This window comes from Rhincodon typus, chromosome 3 (genome assembly GCF_021869965.1).
Source record: "Rhincodon typus isolate 14 chromosome 3, sRhiTyp1.1, whole genome shotgun sequence".
Taxonomy (NCBI): domain Eukaryota; kingdom Metazoa; phylum Chordata; class Chondrichthyes; order Orectolobiformes; family Rhincodontidae; genus Rhincodon; species Rhincodon typus.
Window position 1 is genome coordinate 105827142 of NC_063334.1, and position 19655 is coordinate 105846796.

General features: G+C 42.5%; 1 protein-coding gene and 1 long non-coding RNA gene across 5 annotated transcripts in view; one reads left to right on the plus strand and one right to left on the minus strand.

Moving 5' to 3' along the window:
• Positions 1-1835: 1835 nt before the first annotated feature.
• Positions 1836-14935, minus strand: LOC109934175. Its single transcript, XR_007266150.1, has 4 exons — positions 14722-14935; positions 10597-10657; positions 10178-10360; positions 1836-1946 (listed from the first exon to the last, which is right to left on the minus strand). It is a non-coding gene; the product is annotated as an uncharacterized LOC109934175 (long non-coding RNA).
• Positions 14936-14954: 19 nt separating this feature from the next.
• Positions 14955-19655, plus strand: part of LOC109934174 (caspase-3-like) — a 31316-nt gene continuing 26615 nt past the window's right edge. Inside the window, exon 1 of one of the 4 annotated variants that reach the window (XM_048620507.1) lies at positions 14955-15093. In XM_048620507.1, the coding sequence (XP_048476464.1) occupies positions 15072-15093 (22 nt within the window). In that variant the 5' untranslated portion in view covers positions 14955-15071. The remainder of the gene's footprint in view (positions 15094-19655) is intronic. The other 3 variants (XM_048620499.1, XM_048620498.1, XM_048620492.1) reach the window with 3 other exon arrangements.

The following is a 19655-nucleotide window of genomic DNA, read 5'->3' on the forward strand; positions in this document are numbered from 1 at the left end:
GAAGAAGAGTCCCAACCCGAAACATCAGCTTTCCTGCTCCTCTGATGCTGCCTGACCTGCTGTGTTCCTCCAGCTCCACACTGTGTTATCTCTGACTCCAGCATCGGCAGTCCTTACTATCTCTTAAGAAAGTCTAACTTTCCTTTCCACTGCCGCAGTCCCACTCAGGGCTTTCCAGCCCTTGCCATGCCTCCGCCACAGTCCCACTAATTAAGTGCAGAATATGTAAAAGGGTTTCTGTTAGGGTGCAATTAGCATCCAAAAATGCAAAATTTTAAAATTTTGAAGAACAATATTCCTGAAGTTCTACTCAAACCCATTTGCGAATCACTGAATGCAAAATCTGCCATAAGCCAGAGTATTTTGGCAGTGTTTGAAAATGTAATACTTTTTAGTTTTGTTTTAAATTTTTTTTCCTTGGTATATTGAAGAATTATGTTGATGAAATGTGACTAATAAAGCTGAAAACCAATTTCACACAAAAATAAGCATTTTTAATCAACGGTCATCAATACATCTATGAATAGTTGACATTATATCACTGATTAGGACCTTAAATAGTCGTTTTATCGTACAGAACTTGAGTATTGCTGAATAAAACAAAAATCATTTTGTCAAAACTTTTAGTCTTGCACTCTTTAATTTTCAAGAATTTGCAAGTTGAAAACTAAAATTTATACTGTATGCAAAGAAAGTGCTGATTGGTTGGCAAGTGGATTCTGGTTCTTAGAGGCATTGAAGGATGCACCCATTACTGGCAATTGAAAGTTAATTGTCAGAATTAAAATTCATGTACCACATTACACGTTTGTGTGACAGACAATCGGTACTTTTGGTTTGATGGCAGCATTCTGTTACTGGCAAATACTTTTGGGTTGTTACTGTAAAGTAACAGAGTTAAGCTTTGGTGCCACTTTGGTACCAGGTACATAGGCAGCACTTCCGAAAGATTGGCTGATAATGTCAAACAACATATCACTTTGGCAATAAGCTAGGTATGGACCACATTGAATCAGCCCACCCTTGCAAATCTTGCAACATATTGTCAAGCATTGGCTGTATTTCCCTGATTAGACAACTATTATAGGATAACCCTGAGTGTGCGAAGAATTATGGTGTAATCAATTCATGGATTTCAGCTACGGTCGCAGCAAGCCACATTAGAATACGATGGAAGCCACAAATATTAATATACATGGCCTACTCTTTGCAAAAGACACGTACATGCACTGTGCCTGTTTGAACTCAACAAAATTGGTGACAGCCATTCGCTGGTTCATTTCTCAGGGCAAATAGGGACTAGTTTAGTTTGGACCGAAGGGTCTGTTTCCATGCTGCATGACTCTGTGACTCTTGCACCTAAAACGCCCAGCTTATTTTTTATGAAATTCCTTGCGGTCCAGCAAATGAGCACAGTTAGTACAAATTCTATTGATGATTAATTCATCTTAGGGCTGATGGCAGGTTTGAGGCTGGAACCCAATTCTACAGTAACCCTGTTTTTTTAAAAAGATAGCATAGGGCAGAAACTCAAGTTGCTCTAAACAGAAAGTGTGCTTAAAATTCCACAACCTTTTAAAGACCAATCATGCAGATTCCTGTTGAATTGTGCCCGAGAAAACAGCACATGCCTTACAGTGAAATCACTACAGGTCAGTGTGGATGGGGAAGTGGCAGGAAAGGCAGCTGCAGAATTTTTCTAGTTGCCCCACCTGGAAACCCACCTGTGGAGCAGCAGTCACACTTTGAGGCCTGATAGGCAAAGTTTAAAGTTCCACTACCACTGAAATTCACAAGAAACAACTTTATTGGGATTATTAGCATGATATGCTCACTTACTGATAATAAAACCACAGCTCAGTGTATGTTGTGACAAGGTAAATTCGCTGACCATGCCCAGCATCCTTCTTCTCATTTTCATTCTCCAAAGCAAACACATGAACACCCTTTAAAACAAAAATTCAAAATAAACAGAATTTAGGCACACATTTCTATTTAGCCTGATGTTTGCTAAAGTATTTCAATGCTATTATGTTTTGGTTGTTATACATTTCTCATTTTCTCTCCATTCTCATTTACTCTCCTGCCCAGATACTGAGGGGAATGCTTCGATCCTGAAGAGTGAGCGAGTTAAGTGTGAGGGAGAGAGGGGGAGGGAGTGTGTGTGTGGGGGAGGGGGGAAGAGTGTGAGTGTGTCGGGGGAGACAGAGAGAGAGAGACTGAGGGCGAGAGACAGAGAGAGTGTGAAGGAGAAAGAACAAGAATGTGTAAGTGGGGGCACACAGACTTTTGCATTATCGGATAGTGTGCGAGTTCCCTGGCTCGAGTCTGTCCTGGTCCATAGGGGTGGGCTGGTAGTTGCCACCTACAAATAGAAGATATCCAAAACAACTATTTAAGGGTCTTTTATGCCCTATTGTCAGAGCAGAATGCAATCTCCCAGGTGACCTCTAAGGAACAGTACAGCAATCTGAAGGCAGCTTCCTGCCAACCAAGCACTCCCGGAAGGCTTAGAGGCCATTCCTTTATGCCTGACTTCTACAATTGCATTCCACTTTTACAGCAGTTCACATTCCCCCTCCTCCACCACTGTGTTGTGCCATCTGCTGAGGCCATTTAAAAAAAAAATGGATCAAAACAGTTAAGAAATGTGGAACTTCCATCTTGGAATAACCGCTCAGTCAGTTACCTGAGAAGGCAGCCTGCTACTCATTCTAATCTGGACTGGCTCCAATTGACTCTCGTTTCAGAGCTTGCCCAGGGTCCTTAATTGATTGAATGTTTGCCCTCCAGTCTCTAACTGGCTAATTTGGGCAGAAATAAAATCACAGATGAATGAGAGTTTCTCACACATCTGATGCCCATATAGGCCTGACAGTAAGATTGTAAATCCAGGTGAAAAATCCTGACCAGAATTTCTATCTATGGGAGATACACATTCTCTTAAGGTACCATCATTGCCATTCTTCACAAGTAAGCACACAAGGCAAAAGATTCAGCAACTGATGTTTCATTCCTATCACCAAATATGAATGTTACATCCTCTAGTTGATCAGCTGCTGTTCTTAAAGCTGAAAGTGTGATGGTAGTTGAACATATGCTCTTCTACTGTGATGCCATCCACTGTCAATTTAAATGCCTAGTATCACTAGTATTGCTTTTAAAGAAAAATTTAAATTTCAAATAATTCTTGTTGACCTGTTTTAGATATTTTTTCAGATAGCATTTTACTTGTACATTGGCCGAAATGATTCTTCTCTGTCAAAGATGCTCTTTGATCCAAATAATTTTGTTTTTATTCTGCTCTTGACATCTGACTAAAACCTTATGATATAAATCTTAGCACAGATTATTACCAATCATGGAGTTATTTTACAAATACCCATGTATATTAGAAGAATAAGAATCTATCCAAGACATTGGAAGACTGGTGTGTGTGTGTAGCATAACAATGGAAATTAAGACTTCTGATTCTAATGAGTTACGTCTTTCAAATATAAGTAAACTAGATCAATGTCTACAGATTAACTTTCATGATTGCATTCTACTTATTATGCAACTTTCTATTAAGCCATTGAAGTAGAAGAAACCATTAATAATCAGGAAGTTATGGTTCAGGTGTTATTTCCATAGCTGATCTGGCAACAAAAAAAAAATCAACAAAACAATCCTAAAAAGGGCCACTTCAACAAACAACAGTTAGAGATAGAAACACACACAGAAAAGATGGCACTTGAGGATTTCACAAAATACTTAACAGCTAATGAAGTACTTCCAAAAAAGAAACACTATCACAATGCAAAGTAAATACAATAGCCAATTTGCTCACAGGAAGCTCCCATGAACAGCAATGAGAAAAGTAACAAGATAAGTGATATGTAATGGCACTAGTTGAAGGATGAATATTCACCAAGAAACCAAACATTCAATTCTTTGTTTGAAAAGGGGCATGGGTTGTTCTACAAACATTTGAGAAGGCAGACAGAATTGCAATTTAGTGTTTCATGTGAATGGCAGCACAACCTCCTTTAAATGTTGCATTGAACTTCCATCCTGGGCTACATGCTCAGGTCTTTGGATTGTGGTTTGAAAGAATATCCTCTGACTCACTGGCAGGAATGCTACTACTGTGCCAGCATGATGCAAATATACGTCAAGCCACTGACAATGGCGGAGTGAGTAGCTTAATGGGAAGTGTGGCAGGTTGCTATCTGACATTCGCTGAAAAGTGACATCTCATTGAAAATGCCTAATGCCCAAATTGTGCACTTCCCAGAGATCACAATCTTCAGCAAAGGCAGACAGGTTTGTAAAGCCCATGTCAGTCAGTTTGTGAACTTCAGAGGAGGTGAGGGTCAGTGTGAACTCGATGAGCCAAATGGCCTGCTTCCATATTTAGAGATTCTATGATTCTAAGTGAAGTCAGGGACAGCATAAAAGCAAAAGCATATAATGTGGTGAAGATGAGTGGGAACTAGAGGATTGAGAAGACTTGAAAAATCAGCAGAGGACTATTAAAAAGCAATAAATGGGGAGAAGATGAAATGAGGGTAAGCTAGATTTATAAAAGAAAGAGTGGACATTGGACGCTGGAAAATGAGGCTGGAGAAGTAGTAATGGGGAAGAAAGAAATGGCAGAGGAATTGAATAGATACTTTGCATCAAACTTCACAATAGATGACAATCAAGAAAGTTGGGGGCAGAGTGAGTGTAGTGGCTATCACTAACAAGGAGGTATTGGGGAAGCTGAAAGTTCTGAAGGCAGATAAATCACACAGTGTAGATGGACCAGAACAACAGGGTTCTGAAGGAGACAGCTGAGGAGATTGTGGAAGAATTGGTGGTGATCTTTCAGGAATCACTGGAGACAGGAAGGGTCCCAGAGTACTGGAAAACGGCAGATGTAATACACCCGTTTAAGAAGGGAGGGAGGCACAAGACAGGAAATTATAGACTGGTTACCAATGACTGATGTCAGGCTAAGAGTCCATTATTAAAGATGAGTCTGTGGAAAACTTGGAACTGCATAGTAAAATAAGGCTGAGTCAGCACAGCTTCATCAGGAGGAAGTCATGGCTGGCAAATCCAATCGAATTTGTTGAGGAAGGAATGAGCAAGTTAGACAAAGGAGAGCCAATAGTCTTGATCTATTTGGATTTCCTGAAAGTCTTTGATAAGTTGCCACACAAGAAGCTGCTAAATAAAAGCCCATGGTGATCGGGGCAAGATATTAGCATGGATAAAGGATTTGTTGACTGGCAAAAGGCAGACAGTGGGAATAAAAGGGTCTTTTTCAGAATGGCAGCTGGTGACAGGTGGAGTTCCACAAGGGTCAGCGTTGGGACCACAATTATTCTTGTTATACATTAACCATCTGGACAAAGGAACTGTGGAGGCCAATCATTGAGTGTATCTAAGACAGAGATGATAGGCTCTTGATTAGCAAAGGGTTCAAAGGTTATGAGGAAAAGGCAGGAGAATGGAATTGTGAAACAAATTAGCCATGATCAAATGGCACAGCAGACTTGATGGGGCAAATGGCCTTATTCTGCTCTTATGGTCAGTTCCAGTAGCTATGTTTTTGGCTGTTTTAAAGTCTGGAGATTGAATGAATTAATTAATTTAGTTTCTTGAGCCTTTCAAAGACTTACTAATTTTATTAAAGAAATCATGAGTACAATCCATAAAAGATATTGAGTACATTGGTACGAACAAGGTATGAGATTTGTGGAAGGGCACTGGTGTCATGGAAGTAGCATGGGGATAATGAAATGGCATGGCACATGGATAATCTAACAGAGCATAGGTGGGGAGGGTGGGTGCATGAGGGCTTAGGTGCCCAATATCTTGCATAAAGCTGGACTGATGTCCCAGTTCATGGATGTAGGCTTCTCATCTCGCAATCTCAGCATTAAGCTTATTTTGGTCCTACCTCAAGCTCATTCTAGAAGCAGCAGTGTTAAAATGCAACTTGCCCTCAATTCTCCAGGATGAAAAAACCCAGTTTGTGTGTGTTAATTGAGACCTTGGCAGCAATGTCAGGAAATGGCCTGATCCACGATTCCTGAGCTAATAATGAAGATCCAGTTCAAAGCAATCACTTTAAGAATGGTAAGGCCATCAGACACTTTCTACAGATATAATGCAACTACATACACCACTTAAGCTATTTCTAACCATGTGAATTTCTGGTAGTCAAGAAGTTGTGAGGTTACAATGCAATATCTGTTTTATCATTGGTATAAATTCACTAAAGCCTTGGACAATTAGGTTGATATGGAAAGCGTTTCTTTAGCAGTTGAACAAAAGGACAAAGTATAACTATCTTGCTCGGAGATCATAAAGATATTTTATAAACAAGGCATTACACTAATCCGAGGTAAGAGTGAAAGGAAAGTTATCTGACTTTTATCACCGCAGTTTACAATGAGACAAATATTGCATGGAGTTTAATAGTCAGGTTTATGAATTAATATCCACAAGAAAATAGTAGTATTTGAATTGTGGTACAACAGTGCAAATTACTGTACTTTCATCTCTATTGCTGCAATAAATAGAGGATTGCAACACTTCAGGGTAAGACTGGACAATCAATTGGTAGGTGATGGAGTCCAACTTTTGTACAGTTCTAAACAGCCGAAAAAAAGATCAAAGGCTTCAGGAAAGTACATGAAATGGAATAAGTATAGATTAAATCAATATACAAACTTCCATGTTTTTGATTAAAAGAAACAAACTTTCACACAGTGTCATCCTTTTTAGTTTTCTAAATACATACCTAACAAACAGGGCTATGGTTTTAGAAACTCCAGTTTTTTTTTTCTATTCATTCGTGGGATGTGGGCGTCGCTGGCTGGCCAGCATTTCTTGTCCATCCCTAGTTGCCCTTGAGAAGGTGGTGAGCTGCCTTCTTGAACCGCTGCAATCCTCCCGCTGTGGGTTGACCCACAATGCTATTAGTGAGCGAATTCCAGGATTTTGACCCAGCGACTGTGAAGGAACAGCGATATATTTCCAAGTCAGGATGGTGAGTGACTTGAAGGGGAACTTGGAGGTAGTGGTGTTCCCATACGTCTGCTGCCCTTGTCCTTCTAGGTCGAAGTGGTCGTGGGTTTGGAAGATGCTGTCTGAGGATCTTTGGTGAATTTCTGCAGTGCATCTTGTAGATAGCACACACTGCTGCTACCGAGCATCGGTGGTGGAGGGAGTGAATGCTTATGGATGTAGTACCAATCAAGAGGGCTGCTTTGTCCTGGATGGTGTCAAGTTTCTTGAGTGTTGTTGGGGCTGCACTCATCCAGGCAAGTGGGGAGTATTCCATCACGCTCCTGATTTGTGCCTTGTAGATGGTGGACAGGTTTTGAGGAGTCAGGAGGTGAGTTACTCGCTGCAGTACTCCTACCTTCTGGCTTGCTACTGTATTAATGTGGTGAGTCCGGTTGAGTTTCTGGTCAATGGTAGCCCCCGGGATGCTGATAGTGGGGGGATTCAGTGATGGTAACACCATTGAATGTCAAGGGACGGTGGTTAGATTGTGTTTTATTAGTGATGGTCATAGCCTGGCATTTGTGTGGTGCGAATGTCACTTGCCACTTGTCAGCCCAAGCTTGGATATTGTCCAGATGTTTTGCATGTGAACATGGACTGCTTCAATATCTGAGGAGTCATGAACGGTGCTGAACATTGTGCAATCATCAACAAACATCCCCACTTCTGACCTTACGATGGAGTGAAGGTCATTGATGAAGCAGCTGAAGATGGTTAGCCTAGGACACTACCCTGAGGAACTCCTGCAGAGATGTCCTGGAGCTGAGATGATTGACCACCAACAACCATGACCATCTTCCTACGTGCCAGTATGACTCCAACCACCGGAGAGTTTGCCCAGATACCCTTTGATTCCAGTTTTGCTAGGACTCCTTGATGCCACACTCGGTCGAATGCAGCCTTGATATCAAGCCTCTCATCTCACCTCTCGAATTCAGTTCTTTTGTCCATGTTTGAACCAAAGCTGTAATGAGATCAGGTGCTGAGTGGCCCTGGCGGAACCCAAACTGGGCGTCAACTGAGCAGGTTATTTCTGAGCAGGTGCTGCTTGACAGCACTGTTGATGACACCTTCCATCACTTTACTGATGATCGAGAGTAGACTGATTGGGAGGTAATTGGCCGGGTTGGATTTGTCCTGCTTTTTGTGTACAGAACAAACTTGGGCAATTTTCCACATTGTCGGGTAGATACCAGTGTTGTAACTGTACTGGAACAGCTTGGCTAGGGGAGCGGCAAGTTCTGGAGACAAGTCAAGTCTTCTGTAATATTGCCAGAATGTTGTCAGTGCCTGTAGACTTTGCAATATCTAGTGTCTCCAATCATTTCCTGATATCACGTGGAGTGAATCGAATTGGCTGAAGACTAGTATCTGTAATGCTGGGGACCCATTGGAGGAGGCAGAGATGGATCATGCACTCAGCACTTCTGGCTGAAGATTGCTGTGAATGCTTCAGCCTTATCTTCTGCAGAGCTTGGCTCTTCCATCATCGAGGATGGGGATATTTGTGGAGCCTCCTCCTCCAGTGAGTTGTTTAATTGTCCACCACCATTCACAACTGGATGTGGCAGGACTGCAGAGCTTAGATCTGATCCATTGGCTGTGGGATTCCTTAGCTCTGTCTATCACTTGCTGCTTTCGCTGTTTGTCATGCAAGTAGTCCTGTTTGGTGGCTTCACGAGGTTGATATCGCATCTTCAGGTATACCTGGTGCTGCTCCTGGCATGCCCTCCTGTATTTTCCATTGAACCAGGGTTGATCCACTGGCTTGATGGTAATGGTTGAGTGGGGGATATGCCGGGCCATGAGGTTACAGATTGTGCTGGGGTACAATTCTGCTGCTGTTAATGGCCCACAGTGCCTCATGGATGCCTAGTCTTGAGTGCTTGATCTGTGCGAAGTCTGTCTCATTTAGCACAGTGATAGTGCTACACAACACAATGCACGTCGTTCTCAATGTGAAGGCAGGACTTCTCTCCACAAGGACTGTGCGATGATCAATCTTACCGATACTGTCATCGATAGATGCAACTGCAGCTGCAGCTGGCAGATTAGTAAGGAGGAGGTCAAGTATGCTTTTCCCTCTTGTTGATTCCCTCACCACCTGCCGCAGACCCAGTCTAGCAGCTATGTCTGTTAGGACCCAACCAGCTTGATCAGTAGTACTGCTGCTGAGCCACTCTTGGTGGTGGACGTTGAAATCCCCCACCCAGAGTACATTTTGTGCCCCTGTCATCCTCAGTGCTTCCTCTAAGTGTTGTTCAACATGGAGGATTACCGATTCATCAGCTGAGGGAGGACAGTACACGGTAATCACCAGGAGGTTTCCTTGCCCACGTTTAACCTTAAGCCATGAAGCCTTCAACATTGAGGACTCCTAGAGCAACACCCTCCCGACTGTATATCACTGTGCCTCCACCTCTGCTGGGTCTGTCCTGTCGTGGGACAGGACATATCCAGGGATGGTGATGGTGGTGACTGGGACATTGTCTGTAAGGTATGATTCTGCGAGTATGACTATGTCAGGCTGTTGCTTAAATAGTCTGTGAGACAGCTCTCCCAATTTTGGCACTAACCCCCAGGTGTTAGTGAGGACGACTTCGCAGGGTCGACACGGCTGTTTCTGCCGTTATCTTTTCTGGTGCCTAGGTCGCTGCCAGGTGATCTGTCCAGTTTCATTTCTTTGAGACTTTGTAACGATTGGTATAACTGAGTGGCTTGCTAGGCCATTTCAGAGGGCAGCTGAGAGTCAACCATATTGCTGTGGGTCTGGAGTCACATGTAGGACAGACCAGGTGAGGGTGGCAGATTTATTCCCCTGAAGGACATTAGTGAGCCAGATGGGTTTTTCCGACAATTGGCAATGATTTCACGATGATCAGTAGATTCTTAATTCCAGGCTTTTTTTAAAATTCAAATTCCACCATCTGCCATGGTGGGATTCGAACCCGGGTCCCCCAGACCATCAGCTGAGTTTCTGGATTAATAGTCTAGCAATAATACCACTAGCCCAACGCCTCCCCCAGTTGTTCAGAGAATGCTTACTTCTTTCCTAGGAATCTGGATGTTATTCATTGTACAATGAATCTCAATTCACATTTCTAAAATACAACAATATATTTTACTTTACCGCCTTACAACTCTTGGCAAAATTAAAAGCTTGATGCTGGCGATGAAACAACTTCCAAACTGATGACGGTTGCCATGGTTTTGAAAGTTTTGGTCTGTAAGTCTGGCTGATGGGGTTTTTCTGATAACTGCTTGCCAAAGTTTCAATGTCCTTAATCCTTTGCTGCCAGTTCTTCTTCATACTCTGAAGAACGGTATAACAATTAGTTGAAGCTCTCTTAAGATCACAAAACAAATTAGGTTCAGGAATGTTAACATTTCTTCTTAGTTTCATATCTCATTTGCTTTATTTGTCAAAAAAGGATATACAGATATAATGACCACTTAAACATACTTGCCACAAGTGCATAACTGTTTGGTAATAAAATTTGCCTTTCTTCCCCTCCTAATATATTAATTCCCAATATTTAAAATGTTTACCTGTAATGAATACTTTGAGTGGATTGCTCTTTAGTTTCCTTTGTTTTTCTCCACAAGAAAACTAAAAGGAGAAAGAAAGTGTAATATTGACATCAATTGAATTTAAAATAAGTGATGAGAAACAATGGGTTAGCTGCTCAACCTTATGACATGTTCTCACCCCACTAAAAACACATGCAGCAAGTAAATGTAATACTGGGGGGTAGGCGGGGGAAGGTGGTGGTGGTGGCAGTGGTGGCGTAATGGTAAAAGTAAAAATGGCTGGTCTAGTAATTCAGAAGCCCAGGCTAATGTTCTGGGGTGTTGGTTTAAATCCCACAAAGCAGATGGTGAAATTCTATTTTAAAATATAAAATTCTGTAATAAAATAGCGACCATGTAACCACCATCAATTGTTTCAAAAACCCATCTGGTTCATAAATGGGATCTAGGGATAGGAATCTGCCATCCTTTTTCAGGTCTGGCCTATATGCAACTCCAGACCTACAGCAATGCATTTGACTCTTAACTGTCCCCTGGCCAATTAGGGATGGCCCAATAAATACTGGCCGAGCCACTGTTGCTCACATCTCAACAACAAATTTTAAACAAAAGTCATTTGTTTCTTTTGATGTGGAGGTGCCAGTGTTGGACTGGGGTGGATAAATTCGCTTCACCTGATGAAACAGCAGTGCTCCAAAGCTTGTGATTTCAAATAAAGCTGTTGGGACTATAACCTGGTGTTGTATGACATCTAAATTTTGAGATTCGTTCGCTCACTGAGCTGGTTCGTTAGTTCGCAGACATTTCATTACCCTGCCAGGTCACATCATCAGTGCAGCCGCCGATAAAGCACTATTGTGTTTTCCCACCTGATACTTAAACTCTGGGGTCCATTAGATTTGATTACCTCATTTCTGGTTTTCCTTCGCAGTGGTGTATATATAGGGTCTAGTTCTATGTGTTTGTTGATGGCCTTCTTGGTGGAGATTGAGGCCTCTAGGAATTCCCATGCTTGTCTCTGTTTGGCCTGTCCTAGGATCCTGGTGTTGTCCCAATCGAACTGGTGGTTCTTCTTATCCGTGTGAACGGAGATGAGTGAGTCTTTTTGTTGCTACTTGGTGTTCATGTACTCGTGGACAATTTTCTTCTTGTCTGTCCAATGTAATGTTTGTCACAGTCCTTGCATGGAATTCTGTATATTATGTTGGTTCTGTCCAAAGTGGGTAAGGGGTCCTTGGTTCAAGTTAGCAGTTGGCGTAGGGTTGACATGGGTTTGTGTGCTACTCTAATGCCCAATGGTCATAGGAGTCTTGTGGTCAGTTCAGATATTTTCTTGATGTATGGTAGCATGAGGTGTGTGTTAGGGCATGTGGTATCTTCCTGTTGTTGTTTGTGTGATAGGCATCGTCGGATCCAGTTGTTCGGGTATCTGTTGTCCTTAAATACTTGGAGGAGGTACTCTTCTTCTTTTTGGCATAGTTGCTACAGCGTGTTGCTGTTTGTTTAAATAGTGTTTTCACGCAGCTTTGTTTGTGGGTGTTGGGGTGGTTACTGATGAAATTCAGTACTTGGTCAATGTGTGTGGCTTTTCTGTGTACTTCATCAGGAATTCCCCGCTGGCCCTGCGTTCTACCATGATGTCCAGGAATGGGAGCAATTCGTTCTTTTCCTCTTCCGTGGTGAATCTGATGCCGGTGAGAGTGTTGTTTATTAGTTGGTGTGTCTCCTCTAGTTTGGTCTGTTTGATGATGACGAAAGTATCATCCACGAATCGGATCCATAGTTTGGGTTGGATTTGCGGAAGGGCTATGCTTTCGAGTCTCTGCGTCACTGCTTAAGCTATTAGTCTGGAGATAGGTGACCCCATGGGTGTCCCGTAGATCTGTTCATTGATCTGGCTATTAAAAGTAAAGATGGTCATGAGGTATAGGTCCAGTATTTTCAGCATGTAGTCTGTGGAGATGGTGTCACTCGAGTCTCGTTCTTTTAGCAGTGTTGCTAGGGTTTCTCTTGTCAGTGGTATGTCAATCGATGTGAATAGGGCGGTAATGTCAAATGACACCATGGTCTCGTCATCATCTATTCTTATGTCCTTGAGGGAATTGGGGAACTCCTGGGCTGAGTGGATTGAGTGAGATGACTTGCTGACGAGGTGCTTTAGACTTCGTTGTAACTCCTTGGCTAACCTGTGTGTTGGTGTGCCTGGGAGAGAGACTATGGGTCTGAGGGGTACTTCTGGTTTGTGTACCTTTGCGAGGCCATAGAATTGGGGGGTGTTCGTCCCTTCTGGTTTCATTTTTAGGTGGTCTGTTTTGTTGATTTGTCTGGTCTGTTTGAGTCTCTTTAGTGTGTAGATTATTTTATTACCCAGTTGTGGTGTCGGGTCTATTTGCACTTGCCAGTACGTGTTTGTGTCTGCTAGTAGTGTCTGTGCATTAGTGAGATAGTCCTGTTTGTTTGGTATTATGATGTTTTTGTCTTTTTTCAGTCCTTTGAGGGCCTTCCTTTCTGATGTGTTGAGAGTGTCAAATTCGCTCCTTCTGGTCAGTGACGGGACTATTGTCTGTCTTACGGCTTGTTGTGTTTCCTCATTGATGCTGTTGGTCTTCAGTGTGGCCTCTAGTGTGGCAAGAAATTCTGTCTTGTTAGCGTCTCTGTGGTGTAGTTGAATACACGTATTAGAACAGCTTTTTCTGTGTCTGTTAGTTTCCTGTCTGAAAGGCTTTTTTATCCAAGTGTCTGACCTATGGTTGTCCTTTTGGTGGGTTAGTTTGGCTAGTTTTTCTTGTAGGATCTGTGTTTTCTTGGTTCTTGTTATCTGTTGACTGACAATATTGGCTCATTCTAAGTCTGTTGTCCAGTCTAGGTTGGTAGCATCTAGGAATAGGGTTTTTTTGGCACATAATTTCTCTGTCATATCTATGGAGCCAGTTGTGTGCGTCGTTGATCATTGTCTTCACCATCCTGTGGCCACTGTGTTCTGCTGTCCTATATGTACGTGGGTTGTTGATGGGCGGCTTGTATCTCACACTGCGCGGTAATACCTGGTTCCTGAGGCATCCATGTAGGAAGTAGAGTTGGGTGGCACAGTGGTTAGTACTGCTGCCTCACAATGCCAGGAACCCAGGTTCAATTCCAGGCTTGGGTGACTGTCTGTGTCAAGTTTGCACGTTCTCCCTGTATCTGAGTGCTGCTGGATGCTCCAGTTTCCCACCCCAGTCCAAAGATGTGCAGGTTAGGTGGATTGGCCATGCTGAATTGCCCCTGAACCAAACACAGCATCCACAACTCGAGCTACAAATCTACTCAAGAACCTTAGACATCTGAATTTTTTCCTTACTTCACAAATATTGCTAGGCCTGCTTTGTTCCTCCAACACTTTGTTTTCATTTGAGAAAAAAAACATATAATGCCAAATGATCAGAGAATAGACAGGCACTGAGACATAACAGCTCATATGGCATAGTGAGAAGGCATGCCCATACAATGCCTTCCATATCTCAAGGAAGTCTCAGATATTTCAGTTCATTAATTACTTTTGAAGTGTTGTCACTATTATTGGGACATCAGTCAATTTGCACACAAGACACCCAAATTTGTTATGAGATAAACAATCTGTTTTGGAAAGACAGATTAATTTCAGGCAAGACACTAATTCACAAATGCAATTTACAAACAGTGGAAGTCCCAAGAATCATTTGTGGATTCTTCAATTTAGGATTCCCCTTTCTGACGACAGGATCTTCTCAAAACATTCCTCCTATTATCTTTCAGACGACTTACCCTTCCTAGATATCATTTCTAGATTTTACCTTTAATAGAGCTAAGCCACAGGCCACAGTTATTTAGTTAACAAATAAGGACATTTAGGATGGGCAAAATATGTCAACCTTCGCTGAGCGAATAGGTAATACACATTCTAAAACAGAAATAAAATATGGGATGTGCAAAAAGATGGTGTACGTTTTCAGGATGAATAATCTAAGAACGAGACTGGTTTCAAATGAATCTTCAAAGTCAAGCAGACTGAAACATAAAAAAGTCCAAACTGAAAAGTACTGGGACGATCAATAATTCAGCGTTAGAGTAAAATGACAAACGACAAATATATACATTTCAGCCGACAGGGTCTAAGATACTCACTTAGGTCCTCCAGTCAAAAAATTCATTACAAACTGAGCGCGAAACGAAATGACCAGTGAGAAAGGCGCTGAATGTTGTAATTCGGAGAAGGAAGACAAGACAGAGCCTAGAACCAGGGTTGGAGGGAGGGAGGAAGAGTGACGACCCGCCTTAGAACTGCGCCTGCGGGAGGTGCCAGGGCCAGAACCAGCGGCGAACTACCTCAGCACTGCGCCTGCGGGCTCCGGGGGGCGGGGCTTGAAGTCGCGCTCCGGTATCAACAGGCGCGCGCTTGGAACGGGGAGCGGTTGGTGACGTGACGTTAGCAGGAGCTTGCGCTTCAGTCCGAGTCGGAACCGGGGCGGAGTTGGATGCTATGTGAGGGAGTGAAAGGTGGGTTTTTTTTTAAATTGCTGTCTGTCCGTTCAGGCTTCAGCTCGTTCTATCAACTTGCACTGTCAGGGGATGGTGTTTACCACGTGCTGTGTTTTTGTTTTAAAACTCTCTCTTCCCCCTCTCTGTGTGTCTCAGGTGCGGTAGATATCTCCCACTCAGTCTGCCTGCACTCCGATCAGCAGCATCCTCCTGTCTCCCCACTGCTTTTTGCTCTAACCTGGCGAGTTTTGCAGTGTGAATGAGTTAAAGAGAATCCTGCGCTACTGTGTATTTGCCTAAAGTATATAAATTACGAAAGTTGCCAGGGTGGCAGTGTAGAGTTCGTGTAGTCGTTTTACCTTCATTTGTGTCTTTCCTCCGAGGTTCTCAAAAAAAACTATCCTCGGGGATCCAGAAAGCTTATTTTCACGTGTTTTTTTTAATGTTGAGAAGGCGACCTCCTGTCAGGTACATATTATGCTGCTACCTGTCCGTTCACGCCAGCGCCTGTTTCAGATGAAACTAAAACCATCCACAGACTCGCCTCGGTTATGTTTACGCAACCGAAGGAAATTAAGCCAGTCCAGCATACTGAGTTTTCAAAAGCGTACGATTTAAAAACAAATTGTAGTTTCGAGGATGACTTATCAAATTATTTTGATTGGGCTGTATGTTTGTTTCCATCTCTTTCTTCCCCCACCCATCCCCACATAATTAAAAACAATCATTCATGAGCTGAGAAATTCGTAGTTGATAATCGTTTTGCGTTTGTCCTAAGTTGATGCAATTCTGTTTGGGTGAGCGAAACTGATAGCGGTGGTACGATGCGTTCTTATTCACCTTAGGAGAAAGTGCCCCTGCCAAGAGTGCAAACAACCTGGGTAAATTAAAAGGGACCATGACAAGTGCAGTATGGATAAGCTGAAGGTCCTTGTGTGTGGTGCCATGATGACTTAACCTTACTGATAATAAGAATTATTTTTCGTTTTTAATGACGTGATGGTCAAGAAAGCACAAAGCCAGTACTACTTCAGGAGACTAGGGAAATTTGAAGTGTCTGTAAAGACTCTTAACAATTTTCATAGATGCACCATAGAAAGCATTCTGTCTGGATATATCACAGCTTGTTATGATAACTACTCTGCCTAGGACCTTAAACTAAGAGTTGTGACCACAGCCCAGTTCATCAAGCAAGACAACCTTCCATCCATCGACTCCATCTATATTTCCCACTGCCTCAGTAAGGCAGCCAACATAATCAAAGTTCACTCCGACCCCAGTTATAATCTCTTCCAACCTCATCTGTCAGGCAGAAGATACAAAAGCTTAAACACACTTACCAACAAGAACAGCTTCATCTCTGTTACTTGACTTCTGAGTGTACAGCTCAAATTTTAAATTTAATGTTGATTTCGCTTTTTGTGCACCTTCTCCGCAGCCATATCATTGTATTCTTCACTCTGTTCTAGTACCCTAATGCACTTTGTATGGTATGATCTGCCTTGTACTGCTTGCAAAACAAAACTCTTCACTGTACCCAGGTACATGTGACAATAATAATTTTTTAAAAATTCAAATACATAAAACACTGGAGAAACTCATCAAATCTGGCAGCATCCGTGGAAAGAGAGAGTTAATGTTTCCGATCTGGTATGATTTCTTCAGAACTGAAGAAGAACCCTCTCCACAGATGTTGCCAGACTTGCTAAGTTTGTCCAGAATTTTCTCTGTTTAGGATTTACATCATCCACAGTATTTTGCAGTTATTCAAATTTTTTAAAATTCAGTCACAGGATTTGGCAGTCACTGGCCAGATTCATGTTTATTGCTCGTCCTTCATTGTCTTTGAGAAGGTGGTGAGCCACTGTCCTGAACTATTTCAGGTCATGTGGGTTGGTGCTCCCACAATGCTGGGATGAAGGGTGTACAAGGGTTTACCCAATGAATGGTGTTACAATTTCAAGTCAGAATGGTGTGTGGCCTGGAGGGGTCTTTCCAAGCCGTGGTGTTCACATGTATCTGCTGCCTTTGTCCTTGGTGGTGGTAGACGTTGTGGGTTTGGAAGGTGCTGTTTAAGAACCCTTGATGAGTTACTTCAGTATTTCTTATAAATTGCACACATTACTACTATTGTGCATTGGTGGCAGGGGGATCAAGCAGGCTGTTTTGTCCTGGAGTTTGTGAAGCCTTTTGAGTGTTGTGATTGCTGCAATCGTCCAGACAAGTGGGGAGTATTTCATCAACTCCTGACATTGTGTCTTGTAGACTGACATTGGGAAGTCAGGAGTTGAGGCAATCACTGTAGAATTGCAATATCCTTGTTCTTTTTATATTTGTTCTTATGTGATCACTAACTGTTTGTGTTGTAGGAGACATGAATGATGCTAAGTGTTGTACAAACATCCCCGCTTTTGATCTGGGTAAATGGTGCCCACCACTCTCAGAAGATGTTGTGTGTTTTGAGATATTTGATTCCATTGCACATGCTATGTAAATACAAAGTTATTGGATATAACTCGAAGTGCAGAGTTCCCAAAATGGTGGTCCAACATTTAAAGTACTCTGTCCTAATGCTGCAGTCAAAAATAATGTGAAAATGCTAGTTGATACAGATATTCATCAGAGAAGTAGGTGGTTGCCTTGTAAAAATGAATAATGTCATCGAAGGTTACTTGAGAGAGGTCAGATACATAAATTATGTGGAGCTTATGGCGGGAAAGGGGGATAAAACTGAAAACAGTTTGGAAGAGTTCCATTAAATTAGAGATAATCCTAGAACCAGTCCAACTCTCAATGGATTCGTTTGCATTCATTACACCAATGCCGATGAAGTCATTTCCCATGTGGCTCTGCAAAGTGAGATTACCTCATCGTTATTGATGAAAACGCAGCTGTATAATGTGAACTAAACATATTTTCAGCATTACCTTCTAAATCCACAACCCCCTGACGTAGAAGGAAAGGGGTAGTACTGTATTGGAACGCAGCTCCTCAAACTCTCCCCTTGTTCATACCCCTGTGGACTGCAGCAGTTCAAGAAGGTATCACATTACCACCTGCTTGGTGTCTTTTTTTTCTATTCGTTTTGTGGGATGTGGGCGTTGCTGGCTGGTCAGCATTTCTTGCCCATCCCTAGTTGCCCCTGAGAAGGTGGTGGTGAGCTGCCTTCTTGAACCGAAGGGATTGACAGCAAATGCAATTTTAGCTAGCGACGTATGGATTCCATGAATGAATAAATAAAAAATCTCAACTTGATGTGTTCGGGGAATATGTTAAATTGTTTTAGTACGATAACAATTTAGGTGTTGTCAGTCCCAGATTACAGTATGTATCAGTGAATGTGAGAATGTTGAGGGAATGGTTTTTTAAAAAAAAAAGTAGCAGCATTGGAAAAGTCAAGTTTGAATGACAGAATTGATATGGAGCATAACAAGGCCATTAGGTACATTGTGTCTGTATGAAGATGAAGCAGTATAGATGAAAGTTTCAGCAACAATAATTTATATTTGTATAGCTCGGACATCAAACCGTCGTGACAGAATTCTACAGCTTTAGGAATACTGCCATAGAAACCTAGAAAATATGAGCAGGAGTAGGCCATTCAGCCCTTCAAGCCTATTCTGCCATTCAGAATGATCATGGCTGAGCATCCAACTCATTAATCTGTTCCCACATTCTCCCATACCCTATGATCTGTTTAATGCTAAGAACTATATCTAACGCCTCTTTGAAAACATTCAATATTTTGGCCTCAAACACTTTCTGTGGCAGGTTCCACGGGCTCGCTGCTATGTGTTTGAAAAAAAATCTCCTCATAGAATCCCTACAGCGTGGAAGCAGGTCATTCAGCCCGTGGAGTTCACACCAGCCCTCCGAAGAGCAGCCCAACAAGACTGACACCCTACCCTGTCTCTGTAGCCCTGCTTTTCCCATGACTAAGCCACCTAGTCTGCACATCCCTGGACACTATGGCCAATTTAGCATGGCTAATTCACCTAACCTGCACATCTTTAGGCTGTGGGATGGAAACCAGACCACCCAGAGGAAACCCACGCAGACGCGGGGAGAATGTGCAAACTCCACGCAGGCAGTCACTCGTGGGTGGAATTGAACCCGGGTCCTTGGTGCTGTGAGGCAGCAGTGCAAATCACTGAGCCACCGTGCTGCCCATCTCAATCCTAAATGGTCTAGACTATATTCTTAGACTGGGGCCACTGGTTTTGGGCTCCATGGTGATAGGAGACCTCTACCCTGTATTTACACTGAATTTTATAGGTTTCCGTTCCCCCTCAATCTTCCAAATTCTAACAAATATAATCCTAACTGATCCAGTCTCTCTCCATATGTCAATCCTGCCATCGTAGGAATTAGACTGGTAAACCTTCATTGTATACCCTCCCTAGCCAGAACACCCTTTCTCAGATAAGGAGATCAAAACTGAACGCAGTACTCCAGGGTGGTCTCACCAAGACCCTTTAATTGCAACAAGTCATCGCTGCTCCTGTACTTAATCATCTCGCTATAAAAGCAAATATACGGTTTTCTGCCTTCACTGCCTGTTGCACCTGCATGCATATTTT